This window comes from Tupaia chinensis, unplaced genomic scaffold, assembly GCF_000334495.1.
Source record: "Tupaia chinensis unplaced genomic scaffold, TupChi_1.0 Scaffold000458_2, whole genome shotgun sequence".
Lineage (NCBI taxonomy): Eukaryota > Metazoa > Chordata > Mammalia > Scandentia > Tupaiidae > Tupaia > Tupaia belangeri.
In genome coordinates, this window is record NW_006159967.1 from 521,555 (window position 1) to 541,003 (window position 19,449).

The 19,449-nt window shown below is 36.8% G+C and overlaps 1 protein-coding gene across 1 annotated transcript in view; it reads left to right on the forward strand.

The window, feature by feature from the left end:
* Positions 1-19,449, forward strand: part of VWA8 (von Willebrand factor A domain containing 8) — a gene marked incomplete at its 5' end in the record, with an annotated part of 402,506 nt that overhangs the window by 272,566 nt on the left and 110,491 nt on the right. Inside the window, 2 exon segments of the mRNA XM_006155509.3 lie at positions 7,325-7,406; positions 12,167-12,371. Of these exon segments, the coding sequence (XP_006155571.2) occupies positions 7,325-7,406; positions 12,167-12,371 (287 nt within the window).

Here is a 19,449-nt window from a genome sequence, read left to right on the forward strand (position 1 = left end):
TTAGGTGCCCCTGTGATACTCTCTCATAGCGCTTCCTATTTAGGGAAGCGCTATGAGAGAGTATAAAATAAAATATAAAATTATATGAACATCATTTTCCCCACCACCCATATTGGTAAATCATTACTATATGTTTAAAGGGCTTATGTTCTCCCCTTCACTTTTGACAAACTACAAGTAATCTCTGTCTTGAATTTGGGTTTGATAGTTAGTATTCACAAAATAATATCTACTATTATTTTTTACTTATTTATATAAATGGCATCATACTATATATATTATTCCATAAATTGGTCTTTTTCACTGTTGAACATCATGTTTATGAGATTCATTGTTAAAGAAAAATAAAAATTTTTTTGAGAGGTTTAGCTATAGGGTGCGTGTGCTCGCCAGACAGACAGAGAGATACATAGAGACAGAAAGCGAGAAATCACCCCCCAGGGTAGATGGTCACGCCGCAATCCCTTCTCCTCCATTCTCCTCTCAGGATCTGGGGCACGCACGCACACGCGCCCGGCGTGAGTTAAGCCACCAGGTCCGGGACGCGAACTGTGGTTGACTACTTGGGAATCCAGCGACATAGCCATTACGCTAACTGCTGGTTCCCAAGAAAAAATTATTCATGACACTTGCTGAAGAATGGTAAAACAAATTATTTATTCAGGACCATCTCAATAGGAGTAGGGACTATTGCTGTGAAGTTTTACAGTAAAGGATAAAGATTGAGCTCAATTTGAATGCGAAAAAGGTGGAAATTTATAGCAAATGTTTAGGAGATGAATAGTCAGTTACTAGAAAATTACTAAGAGGAAACATGAGGCCAGGCCAGGATGCAGATATCATCTGGTACAGGATGAGGGACCCAATCAGATATTGAGAATTGAGGGATTCTGCTTAAAATGATTTAGCAGGATTCTTCTAAAATTTGACAATGTAGAGATAAATACAGAAGACCAAGAGTGGGGACCTGCTTGAGAAAAAGATTCAGAAGAGCCTGACTAGAGTTTGGTCAAGGAGTGAATCTTTGTCATCACCCATGTAGATAGCCCTACTTTTAATTTCATAGCTTTACATACCATTATTTATTCATCTGTTCTTTGTTGATGTGCATTTAGGATCTTTTTCATTTTTATTACAAATAATGTTGCTATGAATGTTCTTGTACCTGTTTATCTGTGTGTATGTTGAGATTCTATAGGGGTTATAACTGGGAATGGAATTACTAAAGTTGTTATTCCAGTAGCATAGGTGGACCTATTGTTCTCCATCCTTATTCATTCTTCTAGAGGTCAGATCTTTTATGTGGTTTCATTTTACCTTTCCTGACTTCTAGTATATTTAAGCATCTATATGTGACTTAACAGTGACTTACTGTTCTGTGAATTGCCTGTTTATATCGTTAGCCATTTCTCCTGTAGTTGCTAGGAGTTTTATTCCCTTTATTAGTTTTTCTCCAATATACTTATGTTATTTAAATTATTGTTATTATTGACATGTAACAATTTTATATATTTATGCGATCCAGTGTTTGTTATTTTCAGTACAAAAGTACAGTAGGTAATGATCAATCAAATCAGAGTGATTAGCATATTCTTCATCTCAAATATATCTTGTTTGTGTTATTAATCCTTTGTTAGGTATTGTCTGCAAATATGTTCTCCCATTCTGTAGGTTGACTCTTCATTCTCTTGTTTTCTTTGCTGCACAGAAATTTTAAAATTTGACATAATCCCACTTGTCTGTTTCTTCTTTTATTACCTATGCTTTTGAAGTTTTGTTTGAAAATTCTCTGTCTGAACGAGTGTCTAATGTTTCCCCATGATTTCTGGTTTCTGGTAGTTTTATGGTTTCAGGTCTTATGTTTAAGTATTCAACCCATCTTTTCGTTAAATTTTTATATATGGTAGAGATAGAGATCTAGCATCATTCTTTATATGGATGTCCAGTTTTTCCAGCACCATATATTGGAGACTCTCTCCTTTCCCCAATGAATATTCTTAACAGTTTTGTAAAAAATAAATTGGAGGTTGATATAGAGAGACATAGATATAGACATAGATAGATTTATTTCTTGGTTCTCTACTTTGTTACCATTGGTCTGTTGTGTTTTTTTGTTTGTTTGTTTTTGTTTTTGTTTTTGCCAGTACTATGCTGTTTTGGTTACCATAGCTTTACAGAATATTTCAATATTTTGTAGTGTAATGCCTCCTCGTTTCATTCTTTGTGGTAAGGATGGGGTCTTACTATCCAGGGTTTTTTGGGATTCCATATGAATTCCCTTCATTTGTTTAAGTAATGTTCTCAAAATACACCAAATGTATTCAAAGTGCTTAGGACAGTGTCTGATATATAGGAAAAAATTTATACATATGGGATGTGGGCTGTCCCATAGCCTATTGGCTAAGGGGACTCCATCTCACATAGCCAACCCTGATTTTGAATCCTGATCTCAATGTCTTGAAAAATACCCTGGGTGAATACACATGCATGCCCCAAATCTCAGCAATTTAGAGAAAAGGGAAATATATTGTATCATGACCATGCCCCATTGGGTGAGGGAGATGCTTTCTCCCTCTCTTTCTATCTCCATCTCTCTCTAGTGAACACAATTTTAATTTTTAAAGTAAATCAGTAAATAAGCGTGGCATGTAAAAAAATATTTGTATACACATACACATACACATATCCAGTCAGCCAGCCAGCTAGCCCTCCCTAGGAACAAAATGATAAGATATCCCAGGATGCCGGCTGCACCCAGGCCCACGGATCAGCCAGTCCAGATTAGAACAGGTGAGATTTCAAGAGAGGTGTCTCCAAGAAAGTGAAATTGATAAGCCTAATATATTGGATTGTCAGTAAAGTCATGACATGCTTTTCTGTTTTTTTTACACAAAAATGTGTTATGACTTTTCCGACCCAATATGTTAATATATTTAAAGAGTTTGACAGTTAGGGGCTTTTGGGGATGTATTTGTGCTAAGTAAAATGGAACAAATAAAATATGAATATTAACTCCAAGAAAAGCAAGAAGTTATAGGGAAGGAAAAAAAATCATAAGACATAGTTCAGCTGTGAATAGCACTTAGAGAATCATAATAAATGTAAGGACTAGATATTAATCTTATCAAAATCATCATATAACTGTAATGGAAAATGGGGAGTGGGAGGAAGAAGACACAAAAAAGAAAAAGAGTTAAACTGGGCCAACTAGTGATATGGTGGTTGGGGCAACTGGATCCCACATGGCTGCCTGTATAGTTCAAGTCCTGGATTAGGCAGCTTGAAAAACATGTTGGGCACCTGTGTATGTATGCCCACAATCCCAAGGGGAAGAGGGCAGAGAAGGGATTGCAACATGACCATCCCCCTTGGTGGAGGCGGGATGCTTTCTCACTTTCCCTCTTTCTGTCACTGGTGAGCACACATGCCCCATGGCAAGTTTAAAAAAATAAAAAGAGTAAAACCCTCATCTTGCATTGTTGGATGTCAAGAAATAATGCTTGAAACTAAAATATGAAGACAGCACCATCAGGATGAAGGTGTAAGGAGGGGCAGGGATTCACTGTTCTTTTCTTTAAACCTATTTGACACTTGAGTTTATGAGCATGTAGATCTCTAGTGAAAACTCAAGCTGAATTTATTTTTTAAGTAAAACATATCCAATGACCTTCTTAGTTAGAAAGTAATACATATTGGCCTTTTTTTTTTTTTTAAAGAAATCAATACAAACTGTAAAGAAAACTCTCCTGTGACTTTCATAGAGATGGGGTAACTTTTATTTAATGTAGATAAAAGAAAGTTACTGCTTCCTTTTGATTGTTTTTCTCCTAGTTAAATGTTACCTTTTTTTTTTTTTAAATCACAGGTCTCAGCTCTTTAAACAGAAAATAATGATTCTTGATTGAAAGCAGTACATTGCTTTTTGAACTTTGGATACAACCAAAGATTTAGTCTTGGCACAGTTTCAGGGCACACATTACTGGTTTAATCTCTGAACAAAAATAGACATTCATTAAACCTAGTGATTACCAGGTGTCCATCAAATTACATTTCCAGAAAGAGTGCATTTTTAAATATAATTTCACCTTCCCTCTGAAAACATTTTTGATTGTTTTGCCTGACAGTTTTTTATACCTCCTCCTAACCTTGGCATTGTACATGTAAACTGTCCCTACTGGTCATGGGAACTCTGCAATAAACACTGCAGCAGTGACTTCCCTTTAATGGCTAGTGAACTAATCCCTAAATACAATTTATACCTATCTTTTAAATCCACCTGGATTATACATGCAATGGAAATTTACTGAGCCTCTATCCTTTTTACAGTGTTGAAACATTTACAGTAGATGGGTGAGGACATGGCTAAATTTGGAGGGAAACCTGGCCATTGTTTTCATTTCCTTAATTCAGTCATGTGTTCTGTTCAAAGTAGCCATAAAACACGCTTGTCTTATAAGCTTAATTATTTTAAAATCACTAAACATCAATTTTTACTGTTTTTTAGGTACTTGCCACTACTAGCAGTCTTAATGTTTCTGAAATATGAATATTTTCTTTTTTAAGGTTTTTGCCATGGGGCACATGTGCTTACCAGAGAGAGACAGACAGAGATAGAGAAAGGGAAAGTGAGGTATCACCCCAAAGGAGTGAAGGCCACACCACAGTCTCTTCTCCTTCATTCTGCTCTTGGGAACCTGCACACATGCCCACCTGGCATGGTTTTCAAGCCACCAGGTCCAGGACTCAAATTGTGGTCAGCCATATGGGAATCCAGCACCTTAACCACCATGCCACCTGCTGGCCCCCAAAATATCTTTTAATACCAGGAGTAAAATTCTTGCTTTTTCCATTTTGAAATAGTAAATATAGACTTTATTGCATTTTCTTACCATCTTTATACTTTAGAATTAATTTGCACAATGAGAGAAAGGGGATATGTAAAAGAAAAAAAAGATATTTTAAGGTAAATAGCCTTACTTTGCACTCAGAGGCAATCTAAAAGGCTGATGGAGGTAGCTCAAATTAATACCATTTTTAAAAGCACCTCTAAGTGGCAACTCATAATGTGACTGAGTTGGTTAGCTAGGCTGTTCTAGTCATGCCAACAGTTTCAATAACTGGTCATTGTTTGGCAAAGTAATTCAATGTACTTAAGTTAGGTATCAAGTAATATAAATTTTATATAACCCAAAAATTTATCCAAGACAGAACTTGCATCCCAGGCAGCATTTCCAATGCAAAAAGTGTGTGCCTTTTAATAGACATGTACATTTGATGCAGATGCCACTTGGGGACAGACAATCCGGGTGGGTGATCAGATTACTATAGTAATTCTCTTTTCTACCCCCTCATATTCTGAACATTCTAATCAAAAGCTATAATAAAGATAGACAGGTAGGTAGGTGTCTCAGTCTAATCAGAAGTTTTAAGAAAAAATAAATTCATAGGTCAGTAGGCAGAAAAATCTTTAAAAACATGGGTTCTATGTGAGAGAGTTTTGTTTTTAGTTTTGTTCTGTTTTGTGTTAAGAACTTAGTAACTAAAATTTTGTGAAACAGGACTATTTACAAGTAACTGTTGCCCTAAGATCAGTCCAGGTGGAGTAGTAGGCAGAGCACAAGCGCCTTAGTACATTACCTCCATAAACTTCCTTGTCTCCCAAGCAAGAATCTCAAGTCTTTGTTGTCAGTATTGGGGCCGGATATTGACACAGTATGACACTCTATGAGGTAATCCCACATGAGACGGTTCCTGGTTCAGCTCTGAGTATGCCAGACATACTTTTGTCCACAATTTAGGACTAGCTGAAACCGTGGGTGGATCATAGTGTCAAGACCCTCTAGGAGATGCCATATCTCCTTCTCTCCGTCTCTCACTTTCATTAAGTACACTTTTTTTTAGTAATAAAAACACTATAAAATAAGCAAGTTTCTAACATATAACAGTAGCAGCTAGTGATTTTTAAGGTGATGGTGGGGTGCAGGTCTCTGGAATAGAAGGTAGAAAGCCCTGGAATTGCTGGGAAATGAAATCTAGAATTGGAGTTGGGTACTCTGGCCCCCATATCTCTTTATCTTCTCATCTCTCTTCTCTTTTCTCGTTTTTTCATATTCTTCATGATCCAGAGTCTTCACCCAGCTGCCCAATCCTCACCTCACCTACCCCTGTGTCAGGGCCCTAATTATGACAGACACTGTATGTTGAACAATCTAATTATATACTTTGCTTGAACTAACTTCATCTAATCCCCAAACTAATGATTATGGTGCTCAGTTTCTATTGTTATCCCCATTTTATAAGACAGAAAGGTAAACTTCCAAGTGGTAAATAACTTGACCAACCTAACACAGCTAGGAAATACCAGAGCCAGAACTTCACACCAGGTCAATATGATTGCAAAGTGAGTGACAATTCTGCATTGTCTTCCACTAAGTGTTGTTATGACTTCCTAAGAACAAAAAACAGGGACCAGCAGATGATGTAGAGGTTATGTTGCTGGACTCCAACATAGTCCACTTCGGTTCAAGTTCCGAACCTGGCAGCTTAAAACACGCTGGGTACATGTGCATGCACGCCCAAAATCTCAAGAGAAGAATGGAGAAGGGATTGTGGCATGGGGCCATCCTCTCTGGGGGTGATTTCTCGTTTTCTGTCTCTCTCTGTCTCTTCGGCGAGCACACATACCCTACAGCAAAAATCTCTCTTAAAAAATAAAATAAAGGAAAAACAGAATTCAGATGATGAAATATTTTCAAATAAATTATAAATGCTAAAACATTGACTCACCTATCAAAGACAACGAAAAGAACTCAGGTTATTTTCTGACAATAAAGAATAGCAACCCAGGGCCAGCAGGTGGCACAGAGGTTAAGGCACTGGATCCTATATGACCAACCAAGTGGTTTGAGTCTCAGATCCAGTAGCTTGAAAATCATGTCAGGCGCATGTGTGTACATGCCCAAAATCCTGAGGGGAGACTGGAGGAGAAGGGATTGTGGCATGGTCATCCCCCCAAGGGATGATTTCTCACTTTCTCTTTCTCTCTAGCAAGTGCACATGCCTTATAGCAAAAGCTAAAAAAAAAAAAAAAAAGAAAATCACAGGCCAACATGTTTCTATTTGGCAATCTTTGTGTCTTTAATTCTCAGTCTATCTAGTGAGGAAGACTAAACTTGAGGCAGTGCCTGGTCCAGTGGGCCCAAGGTTCTAATATAGGATACCGATAACATCATTTCACTTTTGGTAGTATTCTAGCATTCTTCTTGCCCTATCTTGGTATCATGCAGTAATTTAGTACTTGGCTCATGTCATGACTTGTTTGCAGATGTTACCCCTCCACAAACAGCTGGTTATTTAGAAGTCACTGATCTTCAATCAAAGAAACTCCGATATATCCCTATTCCCAGGTAATCTATTTTACCTTTATCTTTAGCTTGGTGTGTCATTTAAGAAAAAAAATGGATTCTTACCAAATAAATAAATAAATTGTAAATATATGTGTGCTTCTGGCTTCCTTTTATTGCAAGCTCCCCCACCACCCTGCTGCACCTCCCCCCATATCTTGTTGTTTTTCCACATGCTTGATGTAATTTTATGTAATTTTATATTATATGTTTTTAATATTTTTATGTAAGTTTATGTATTTTATATTTTATATTTTGTATTTTATATTTTTTAGTAGCCACATTAAAAAGTAAAAAGAAACAGGTGAAATTAATTTTACTAATATATTTTTATTTAACCCAGTATATCCAAAATATTATTATTTTTATATATATTTAGTATTATTACTATAATTTTCATCTTTATTTTAGAGGCATATTCAAATGTTACATAGTGTAAGTCTTTAAGCCTTACTTCTCTTTCGTTTGAACTGTTCTAATGGTAAGTTTTTCTGTATCTAAAATAGTACTTTTTGTATTGCTGAAATTTCAATATTTATTAACTTTATATATTCGTTTTCTGTAGTAAAATATGTTCAAAATGTCAAAAGAATTAAATGACATTTTTGTTTAAGATTATTTTAAAATATCTTACTGTGCGTTCAGTGCTGAAGGCTATAGCCAGAGGAGTCCAGAGATTTCGATGAAATGCTTTAGTGTTCACTGCTCTTATTCAGCAATGGAAATAAAGCAAATTAAACTAGCTGGAGTCAGAATACAAAAGCAGTTCCTCTACCCTTGAAGAAACACAGGTGTCCTCACCTGCAGTCCATCCCTTTCTGGATGGATCCATGCCTTATCTGCTTCTTGCAACTTAAGCTTGCACCTGCTTTGCTCTGCTTAGCCTTGATCTCACCCCTTGTTCTAGGCCAAAGCCTCTTTCCTCTAATCTTTCCACTTGGATCTAGATTGAGATTGCGTCCCCTCCACTCACCACTCACTTACATATGACTGAACCCTCATAACACAGTGGTTAAAGCCTTACCTGAAATTTCAAGCTTAGGAGCCTGGAGAGCCTTTCAGTGTCAGAAGTCCAGGAACACCAGAACCTGTCGGTCACCCAAAATGTCATCAGGTCTTCTTTTTTCTGTGTCATTCAACCCCCAGCAGAAAATAGCTCAGCACAACAATACAAAATAACTTAGAAACATAGTTTCTTTCCTTAGGACCCTTTAATCAGATTCAAAAAATATGAAAAAATGAAATCATCTTTCAAAGAAATGACTGTACTTACTCCAGTATACATATAAGTATGATTTCTTAGAACATCTTAATGTGCTAGTTTAATGGAAAATGTCTTTAGTCATTTGAAGAAATTCCTTATTTCATCTTAATTGTATGCTCATTAAAATATACTATAAGTAACAAAAGCAAAATACATCTTTTTCTAACGTTCCTAATGCATTGGGAATTTTTTCCAATATTTCTCTTAATTTCTCCCTCATTAAGTTTTATTTCAGTGTTTTTCTTTTTTAACTTTCTGTCTAAACCACGTTTTACTTGCCATGGAAAGAACATTTGGAAGAGTGGCTTTGTGTGTAGCCAGCCAGCTGCTCACCATAATTCACTCATTTAGAACAGCGATAGCCAATGAAAATATACTGCAAGCCATCTATGTAATTTTATATTTCTTAGTAGCCACGTTAAAAAAGTGAAAAGAAACAGGTGAAATTAATTTTACTAGTATATTTTTATTTAACCCAGTGTATCCAAAATATTATTATTTTTATATGTATTTAGTATGAAAACTTTAATGATCTCTGTTGTATTCCTTTTTTTCTTCTAAGTCTTTGAAGTCCAGTATGTCTTTTACTTGGACAGCACCTCTCAAGTTGGACTTGTTACATTTCAAGTGTCATGTGATTTAAAGTCGGTTTCATTGTCAGTATATCCTGAGTTTCTCTTGAGATTAGTTATTGCTATTTTTGGCACTCATATATAATCCAAGGGAACAGCCCATCTGGATTTCATGTTTTTTGCTAGCAGCTTAAATTTAGCATTCTGCAAGATATTAGGAATTTTCCATTTGATGTCTAACTTCAATTAATAGAAAATACAATAAAACTATATGTAACTACAGGGCCAAAATGAATACATCACTTTTGCCCTTGCACTTTTTTCCCTTAATTTTTTTGCATCATTTTTATTTGTAAATCAGTATTCCCTAGCTCTCATATGTGGCTATATATAGATCTAGGCTTCACCCTACTAAAACTATGTGTTCATTTTAAACTTTATTATTATTATTATAAGAAGAACATGCATTTTTAAAAAATATCAGATTCTAGAACTAGTGAGAAAATCATAGTAAATATGTAATTTATCTAGTACTACTATTTTTTCTTTTTTGACCTATTAGTGAAATTGCCCCTATAAATATAAAGTTTGCAGTGAGGAGTTACCTAAGGGCAGCTAGTAGATACAATGTTCAATAGTCTTACACCCTGAGTGTTCTTGGCAGAATTTCAAACATAATAAGTTATAGATAAAGTTTATTATTTTTAAATGGGTCTTTACTTCACTATCTGTAGTTACTGATTTTTTTTTTCTAAAGCAATTTATTTTTTTGGAGAGGTTTTTGCTATAGGGCGCGTGCGCTCGCCAGACAGAGAGACAGAGACAGAGAGACAGAAAGCGAGAAATCACCCCCCAGGGGGGATGGCCACTCCGCAATCCCTTCTCCTCCATTCTCCTATTGAGATCTTGGGCAAGCACGCACACGCGCCCTGCGTGAGTTTAAGCCACCGGGTCTGGGACTCGAACTGGGGTCAGCTATGTGGGAATCCAGCGACATAGCCATTACTCTAACTGCTGGTCCCTAAAGCAATTATTTTTTGAGAGTGTACTATGAAGTAAGTTATGTATGGTAGCAAATGTTACATTCTTTTGAGTCTTCTGAAAGTCCTGAAACACATGGTCCCTTCCTATTGTTCTCTTTTTATATACATATTTTCTAAGATTTCTGAGCCTGAGAGTAATTGCCGTTGCCATTCTGTACTTAGTATGGAGAAAGGCTGACTGGAAAAAGTCAACACAGTGTTGAGTTATTCTTTAGTATAAGAATTTACTTAATACATAATGGTTTTGTGATTTTTTTAAAATCTACATAGTTTATTATATTTTTATCTGATCATACCTCCATTGAAACTATTTATTTCATACAGAAAATATCAGATGCATTTAGAAAGCCAACACTAGTACTAGTAATTGAGAATTATAATGTGTGTCACTTTTGTATAGTGGGAACTATATGAAGATATAGGAAGTATGTAATTAACTTTTTTAGACAAAAGTTGCATTCCTGGAAGTATATGTGTGTATGTGTGTGCGTGTGTATATAAAATATTATATACACATGTGTGTGTTTATATATGTGTGTGTGAGTATGTGTATGTATATATATATATATATGTATGTGTGTGTATATATATATACACACAAACATATATTTATTTATTTATTTAACATATCCAATGCAGTTGAAATGCATAAACAAGACACTATTTTCAGCGCAGACATTAGACCCCTAAGGAGTAAGTCCACCCCTGCAGGTATGTGAAGTCTGAGTCACTATAGAGTTTCTTTGTTCCTAACAGTGAAAACTAATGTCATGTAGGGTTCACAAATACAAGAACATATAAATAATAAACATTTGTGTACTTTTATTCCTTAAAGACGGATCTGTTGGAATCTAAAATCGTTTCATGTACATACTATTAGAATTCTGTGTTAGTCCGTTCAGGCTGCCGTAACACAATACCAATGCTGTACCAAATGTATGGCTTAAAGACACATTTATCTTTCACAGTCTAGAGACTGGGAGAGTGAGATCAGGGTCTCAGCTAGTTTTCTTCCTAATGAGGGCTCTCATAGATTACTATCTTCTTGCTGTATCCTAACATAACAAAATTGGGTCAAAGAGAGAGAGAGACAGAGAGAATGTGCACAAGCTCTCCGCTCTTTTCTTATAGGATACTAATCCCATCATGGGGACTCTATCCTCCTGACCTCACCTACACCTAATTACCTGCCAAAGGCCCAACCTGTCAATACCATTATATTGAGGGTTAGCTCTTTTAATATATATATTTGGAAGGACATAAATATTCAGTTCAAATTCTTTATAGCAAATTTAGTGAACCTAAATCAGTTTAAACTAGCTTCATTATCTAAACTACCAATAAGTTACATGCTGTGACTAATTATAAAAAACATTTTTCTTAAAATAGCTTGCTTTTGGAGCCAGCAGATGTTATAATGGTTACGTCACTGGACTTCCATGTAGTTGACCACAGTTCAAGTCCCAGACCCAGCACCTTAAAACTCATGCCAGGCACATACGTACCCAAAATCTCTAGAAAAGAATAGAGGAAAAGGGATTCCTGCATGGCCCTCCCCCCTAGGGGGTGATTTCTCGCTTTCTGTCTGTCTTTCTCTGTCTTTCCGGTGAGTGTACATGCCCTATAGCAAAAAATCTCTCTCAAAAAAAAAAGCTTGGTTTTAATATTCCTTATTGTCCTGTCTCATGTTTTCAAGTTCTAGTATGTTTCTACGTCTCACTTTTGTGTATAACACATATTCCTATAACCTGTCTATGCTAGGAGATAGGTAAGAGCAGGTAGAATGGAATAAATACTGTTGTAAGCATATTTATTAAACTGTAAAGAACATTCATCCTGCTTTATTATATGGTATCTTATTTTCACTTTGGATTTCCTTTTCAGAACAGAATCCCTCTCACCATATACCACATGGCTGTCTACTATTTCCGACACGGATGCACTACTAGCTGAGTGGGACAAAAGCGGTGTTGTTACTGTTGATATGGGAGGTTGCATCAGGCTTTGGGAAACTGGGCTTGAACGTCTACAACGATCCCTCATGGAATGGAGAAACATGATTGGAGAAGAAGGTGACAGACATATGCAGGTACCACTTGCGCTGACCTTACCTCTTAAGGGTGAGAGTTCAGATATAAATTTAGTTCCAAATGCCAACATTGGAATAAACTTCTGGCCCAGTGATTCAATGGAGTGACTTAAAATAGCTAAAATAATTTTGGGACTCATAATAAAAAAAGACAAATCAGTGCATCTAGGGCAAAAACCTTTAAAAGTGGGGAGGGGCCTTTTTTCTGCCAGTGCTTAAATGTACAAGTCACTGACATCACAACATGCAAATACAGTCATCAACTTTTATTTTTTAACCTTAAGCATTAACTGGTTTCCAGCACCACCTTTGCATCTGTTCTTACATTTACTACCATTGTTGTCCGGCATCTCTACATCCCACTTAGGAAACCAAACATTGAAGATCAAAGGTACTGCAAATTATTATAGGGCCCAAACTCTAGACTAGAGAAGATAAGCAAAATTGTGTATTCAATAGCATGTTTTTACCAACTTTCTTATTTCCAGATAATGCAAGTTTAGTAGTCATAATAAGTGGACCCAGCTCTGCACTGGGGAGAAATGTGGAAAAGGCTGTCAAACCGAAAGGAAACCCGATGGCCCCAGAAATGACTCAGTCATTGACCTAGTCTAGTTGCTGTCTGGAACTAATTTAAAGAATGAGGAAGGACATATGCCCATGTATACTAAAGTGTATACCCAGTGGATTTATTGCAATGTATTTATTTAATCTTTAGAACCAAATATCTTTGTTTACATTTCATTCTTATCTAGCAAATAGAAAGAGAGGTGTCTGCCTGCCATGTTGCTCTGCAAAGAGCCAGTTAACAAAATCAGAAATTTCTACAAATGATTCCATTGAGTCCCCACTAATAATTATTATTTTACATGATTTTTTGTTGATTTTCCTAAAAAGAGAGAGAAATATAGTTGAGAATGAATAATACATATTTCTCTTAGATCTTTAAAAGCTTATAGAGACATTTTGAAAATCTCCAAACAATGTAAGGAAATTAAAATTCTTTTGAAGAGATATAAATATATTTATTTAACTGAGTAAAAGCAAATGTATTGCTCTAAAATAAATATGCCATTAAGTGCAGTAGATCTATTACAGCAGCAGACTGAGTGTTGGTTGCTATCCATAACAACATTTAGAAAACATATTACTTATGATTCTCTTTTATTATTCTCAACATTAGTTTCTTCTCTCTTTGAATTAAGCTCCTATTTCCATTGTCTAGTCATTGGTGGCTAGTAGTAAGACTGTGTTCTAATTTCTTATACCTTATTTGAATTTCTCATATGTTAAAGAGATCAAAGATCATATTTTTTTCTGTGTTCAACATTTGTAGTCTGTGGAGCCAGCAGGTGGCATGGAGGTTAAGGCACTGGACTCCCACACAGCTGACTTTGGTTCAAGTCCTGGACTTAGTGGCTTGCTTTCTTACTTTCTCTCTCTCTGTCTGTCTCTCTCTGGTAGAGTGCACATGCCCTATAGAAAATTTTAAAATAATAATAATAAAATCAAATAAATAATTAAAAATAAAAGATTTGTGATCTAAATTTATTTTTTAAAAATTTTTTAACTGCTAGGGGCTGTGTGTACTTGTCAGAGAAAGAGCGAGAGAGAGAGAGAAGGCCACCCCTCAATGGAAGTATGGTCACACCACAGTCCTCTTTCCTCTATTTCTCCATCCCATCAGAATTTGGGGTACACACGTACACATAAGCCTGACATGTTTTTCAAAGCACAAAAGCTGGAATTGGAACCACAGCCACCTATTTGAGGACTCGCCCAGTTTATTATTTTTTCCCTCACCAATACTTTAAAAAGGATTTTACCTATGATTTTGATGACACTTTTTAACTGCTGCAAAAATTAACCCCTATTTGCTCTTTAACCTTGTAGTTCTTCCTAGGGACTTCACTGACTGCTGCACAGCCTTGTATTTCTAGCTGCTAGCGTAGTAATTGGCTTGTTAATGCTCACAACCACAGACAACCAAATTACACTGTAATTGAAGCTATGTGATAACAGAATTCTTTTCTAAACTATTATAAATGATCTGTTTGTTGTTATGTACCCAAATCAGTATTTATTGAATGAATATATAGTTACCAAATTGGAAATGACAGAATTATTGTACCTGACCCTTTTTTTTTTTTTTGGAGAGATTTTTGCTATAGGGCACATGAGCTTGCCAGAGAGACAGAAAGTGAGAAATCACCCCCCGAGGAGGGATGGCCACACTGCAATCCCTTCTCCTCCATTCTCCTTGGGCATGCACACACATGTGCCTACTGTGAGTTTCAGCTGCTGGGTCTGGGACTAGAACCATGGTTGACTCATGGGAGTCCAGCAACATAACCATTATGCCATCTGCTGGTCCCTGTACTTGACATTTTAAGAGTAATCAAAATAGGTTCAGCCATGGTGGCACGACAGCAGGGGAGCTACTGCACACACTGGAAACTATATGGGAAGGCCCTGGGTGCGTGTTCCAGCCCTACCTGAGCTTAGACCTCGCTGGGGGCAAGATCCTGGCATGAAGACCCTGTTGTGAGTGCCTCTTTCTTTGTCTTTTCCTGTCTGCCTCTCTCTCATATGAAGGAAATGAGTAAATAAAATATAAAGAATAATCAAAATATTCGGCTTCATTATATAGTGTTATATCTAAAGTTCCCTACCACAAGAATTTTCCTTGGAAATTCTAACTTTAATGTCTACTTCAAGGTTCAGCTACAACAAAAATAAGACTTGTTTAGTAATAAAGTTATATAATTCTTTACTGAATGATAGTTTCATTTGGAAAATTAGAACATGTGATAGAATAGACGATAGATATCTAACATTCTCCTTTTCCTAAGATACCTCGATCTGTTTTGATTGATATAAAAACTGCATACTGGGACCAGCAATAAGCACAATGGCTATGTCACTGGACTCCCACGTTGTCGACCACGATTCGAGTCCCAAACCCAGTGGCTTAAACTCACACCAGGTGCATGTGCATGCGTGCCCAAGATCCCAAGAGGAGAATGGAGGAGAAGGGATTGCGGTGTGGCCATCCCCCCTGAGGGGTGATTTCTCGCTTTCTGTCTGTCTCTCTCTGTCTGTCTAGTAAGCACACGCGCCCTATAGCAGAAACCTCTCAAAAAAAAAAAAAAAAAAAACCAAACTGCATACTTACATACATACTTTTACTGAGAAACAAACTGTGAGTATGCATATTTATGTTTAAACAGATCTCTCTTCTTCTTTCTCACTGCTTGGTAAATAATGAGACAGTGTATTTCATTGTTTTTATTTAGAGTAACTGATGTTATTATTTACAAGTAGTTTGCGTAACCAAAGCTACATAGGAATCCCTTCCTGTTCTTTCCTTCAAGCTATTCTTCCTTTATGGATTCTTTATTCAGCATAGGTCTGCTCTTGATTTTGCAGCTTGAAAAATACCTTTCATAAAAGTCTTAAGGAAAAAAAGTGTATATTCTCAGTCCCCTACTTACTTATCCCTTGCTGGCTACAAGCAGCCTCCCCTGTCACTGGCAGAGTAACCTGATCTCCATCTAGTGGCCAAAAGGGTTTACTTCCCAACATCAATATTCAAGCAGGCACTCCAGTAGTTTGACTCAGCCCCAGCTTGCCAGCCTGGAGGTTTACACACCTGTCTTGTGTGGTTCTTTTTGGGCAGAAGATCTTCCATTAGGTCAGCGGCTAAAGCTGAACAAACAACCTACCACACCATCCACCATGTGCTGATCCCTCATCTTTCCCTGATCCTCTGCCCAGTAGCAAAAGAACGGTCCATACTTGGATAAGCAGTATCCTTACATGCTTAATCACCACCCTTTAAGTCCTTGCTACCTTTCAGTTGAGAGTGATTAGCCTTGAAGGCATTGTTGATTTGAATTTAGTTTTTGTTTAATGAATTCACTGGTATTTTTCTTAATGAGTACAGCTTGTACGAAAATATTTTTTGAGCTCTGTATATAAATGCCTTCATTAGTTTTACAGGCTTTGACAAGGCCATGTGTTTTTCTTATAGTAAACAACTATAGCAACAAACTCAAAATAGTACAATAACTAGTGCTAAGCACCCATTTGTAAAAACCCATTCTTATTACTTTTAGATTCCATCTTTTCAGAAGTGTACATTAATAATAATTTATTCCAGCTATGTTGCATGGTGTTGCCTGTAAAGTATATTTTTCATATTTCTATTGAGTTACAATTTGGATGACTGTTAAAGCTCTGCCATAGTTTTACTCAGAAATCAAATCATCTTCTCTAAAAAGCTCTTGGTGACTGTTTTTGTGGGAGTGAAAAGGCTAAAACGTTATAACTTTCAAGTGTTATTTTCTAATTACAGTAAATAAATCTAAGTGTATATTCTCCGTGTATTACTGGTAGACTCTCTTGGAAACTTTCAAATAGTACTTTCTTAATGATGTGCTTTAAAAATGGGAAGACTTCTGAGACATAGTGTGGAGGAATTCCTTCATCCTTGTAGGTAAGAAAGTGCTGAGCACACAGTAGGCACACAGTCAATATTTGAAAATAGAGAGGCATAGAAAGAAATACATGGAAAAGAAAACTAATTTACATTAAACATCATTAATTCATTCTTCCTATTAAAGAAAACACTCTAGGATTATGAATAAATAGTTTAATCTACTTAGGTAAATAAGCTTGGCCTTTTCTATAATGGCTAATCCAACCATTTTGATTTTTTAAGATCTTAGTAAGATATTAAGACCTACGGCCAGTTTGTAAACCTCTAAATTATTTAATTGGCTTCAGTAAATTTAGTCTTTCAGTGTACACACTAAGTTGTCTTCTCTGTGGAGATATGCAATTCCGTGTTTTTTTAAAGGAGCATGGCTCACTCTTCTATATTATTCTTTGCTTTGGTCAGTAACTCCGAAAATACTTAGTCTGATTCAGTGATTCATTGTTACAGAACGATCTATATTTTGCAGGATTGTTATATATACATATGCCTTTGGGAATCTTTCTTGGCCCAGAAGATAGTGCCTTTTTTTGACATTTATAATTTCTCACCATATCTCCTAGCGATATGCCAGCAAAGCTGACTTTCAGCAAGATAGTCTACTGTTTGATGGTGTGGTAGCATTTGGGCATTACCTCTGGTGATTTTCCTATTGTTTATTCATCTGAGAAAATCCCAGTCATGGCATCCAGCAGATGGCATGGAGGTTAAGGCAGCTGGATCCTACATGGCCAACTGCAACAGAGTCCCGGACCTGGAGACTTTAAAAAGGGGTCAGAATGTGTGTACAACCCAAAATCATGAGAAGAGAATGGAGGAAAAGGGATTGGGGTGTGGCCACCCCGACCCCCAGTGCTTTATCACTTTCCCACTCTCTCTGTGTCTCTGTCTCTGGCAAGCATACATACCCTATAGCAAAGAAAAAAAAGGAAAGAAGGAAAAAGAAGGGAAGGGAAGGGAAGGGAAGGGAAGGGAAGGGAAGGGAGGGGAAGGGGAGGGAAGAGAACAGAAGAGAAAAAGGAAATCCCAGCCATGGAAATTCATTTTGAATTTTGAAGCTTTTCAGGAATACCTAAAGAAAACGTGAGATTTCCTAGGGAGTATTAATGTCCTTGATGTGCTGATAAACCAGCTCTTGTGGAAACTTGGGAGGTGTTAATAATGTTTGCTTGTTTCCATGGTGTACATATTCCCTCCATAGCTGATTTCAAGCTACCAGAAGTTAATAATCTGCTCACAAAATTCCTGAATATTTAGCAATTACCTCTCACAAGCTGTTCTGATTTGGCTCCTGCATGGCACTGGCTTAATTAAGTCTTTATCTACTAACGTCCCCAAGGAGAATCATGACAGTTACCTGAGATCAAGGCCTCTTTTGAAAATACATCAGTGGGAATGAGAACAGAGAGAGAAAGGTAAAATAGAAGGGAAAAGAGATACTGAAAATATAGCTAGGATAGTGTCACGTGGACACCTGCAATTGTCACCCTCTAAATGTAGAGACGGGCAGTGTTTTGAACTGGGAAATTTTTTTTAATTATTATTTTATTTTTTATTTATTCATTATGCCACCCGCTGGTCCCCGGGAATTTGTTTTATAAAGAACTGTAGAAAAGTCTGCCCTCAAGTAGGCCAACTCTTACGGGTTCATGCATAGGGGACTTCTTTCTTATAAATGCTTATTTCAGAGGAGACTTGCCCATTGATTTTTTACATTCCACTAGAAGTAGTGCTTCTATTAGATCACTACATTATCAGTAATTACAAAATACAACTGAAATTAAATCAGCAACCACCTCCATAAACATTCAGCAAATTTATGATTTTAACGAGCCTATGAGATTTCATTAACCAACAAAATAGCCAATAAGAATTATACTCCTATAAACTATAAAAATTGTGGTTATTAGAGAGTTTTAAACTAATATTAAACATAGAAATATTGAATACAGCCACAGTGGTCAATCAGAGGGCAGCACTATAGAAAGCTGGTACTACATGAGAGGCCTAGGTTCGGATCCCAGACCCATCTGAATAGGCCAGGCATGGTGGTGGGCCTGTGATCCTAGCTAACAGAAGCTGGGGCAGAGTCACAACACAAGACACTGTCAAAAATTATTCTCTTTCTCCCTCTCCCCTCCTTCTCTCTCTTCTACCTCCTCCTTTCTCTTTAGCCCTCCTCCTCTTTCTCCTCTCTCTCATTTGAAAAAAAAAAAAAAAATCTTGCTTTTACATTTTGGACATGGCCTACCCTTAAAAATTCTTGGGCCAGCCCCATAACTCAGTGATTAGGCACTGTGCAGAGGATGCCAAATGCCACATGGCCAGCCAGGTTTGAGTCCCAGCCCCACTGGCTTTAAAAACACACCACACAAATGCCCAGGATTCTGATGGGACAGAAAATTGGGAGAAAAAGAAAAACTGGCCCTATTAGGACATGCTATCTTTCTCTCTCTCCTTTGTCTCTCTAGCTCTCTTGCATGTGATTATAAACAAAGCTTGCATTCCAACCCTAGGATAGGGTGTTTCATGCCCTGTTGCATACCAAAAAAATAAATTACTTTTCAAATCATCAGCAGG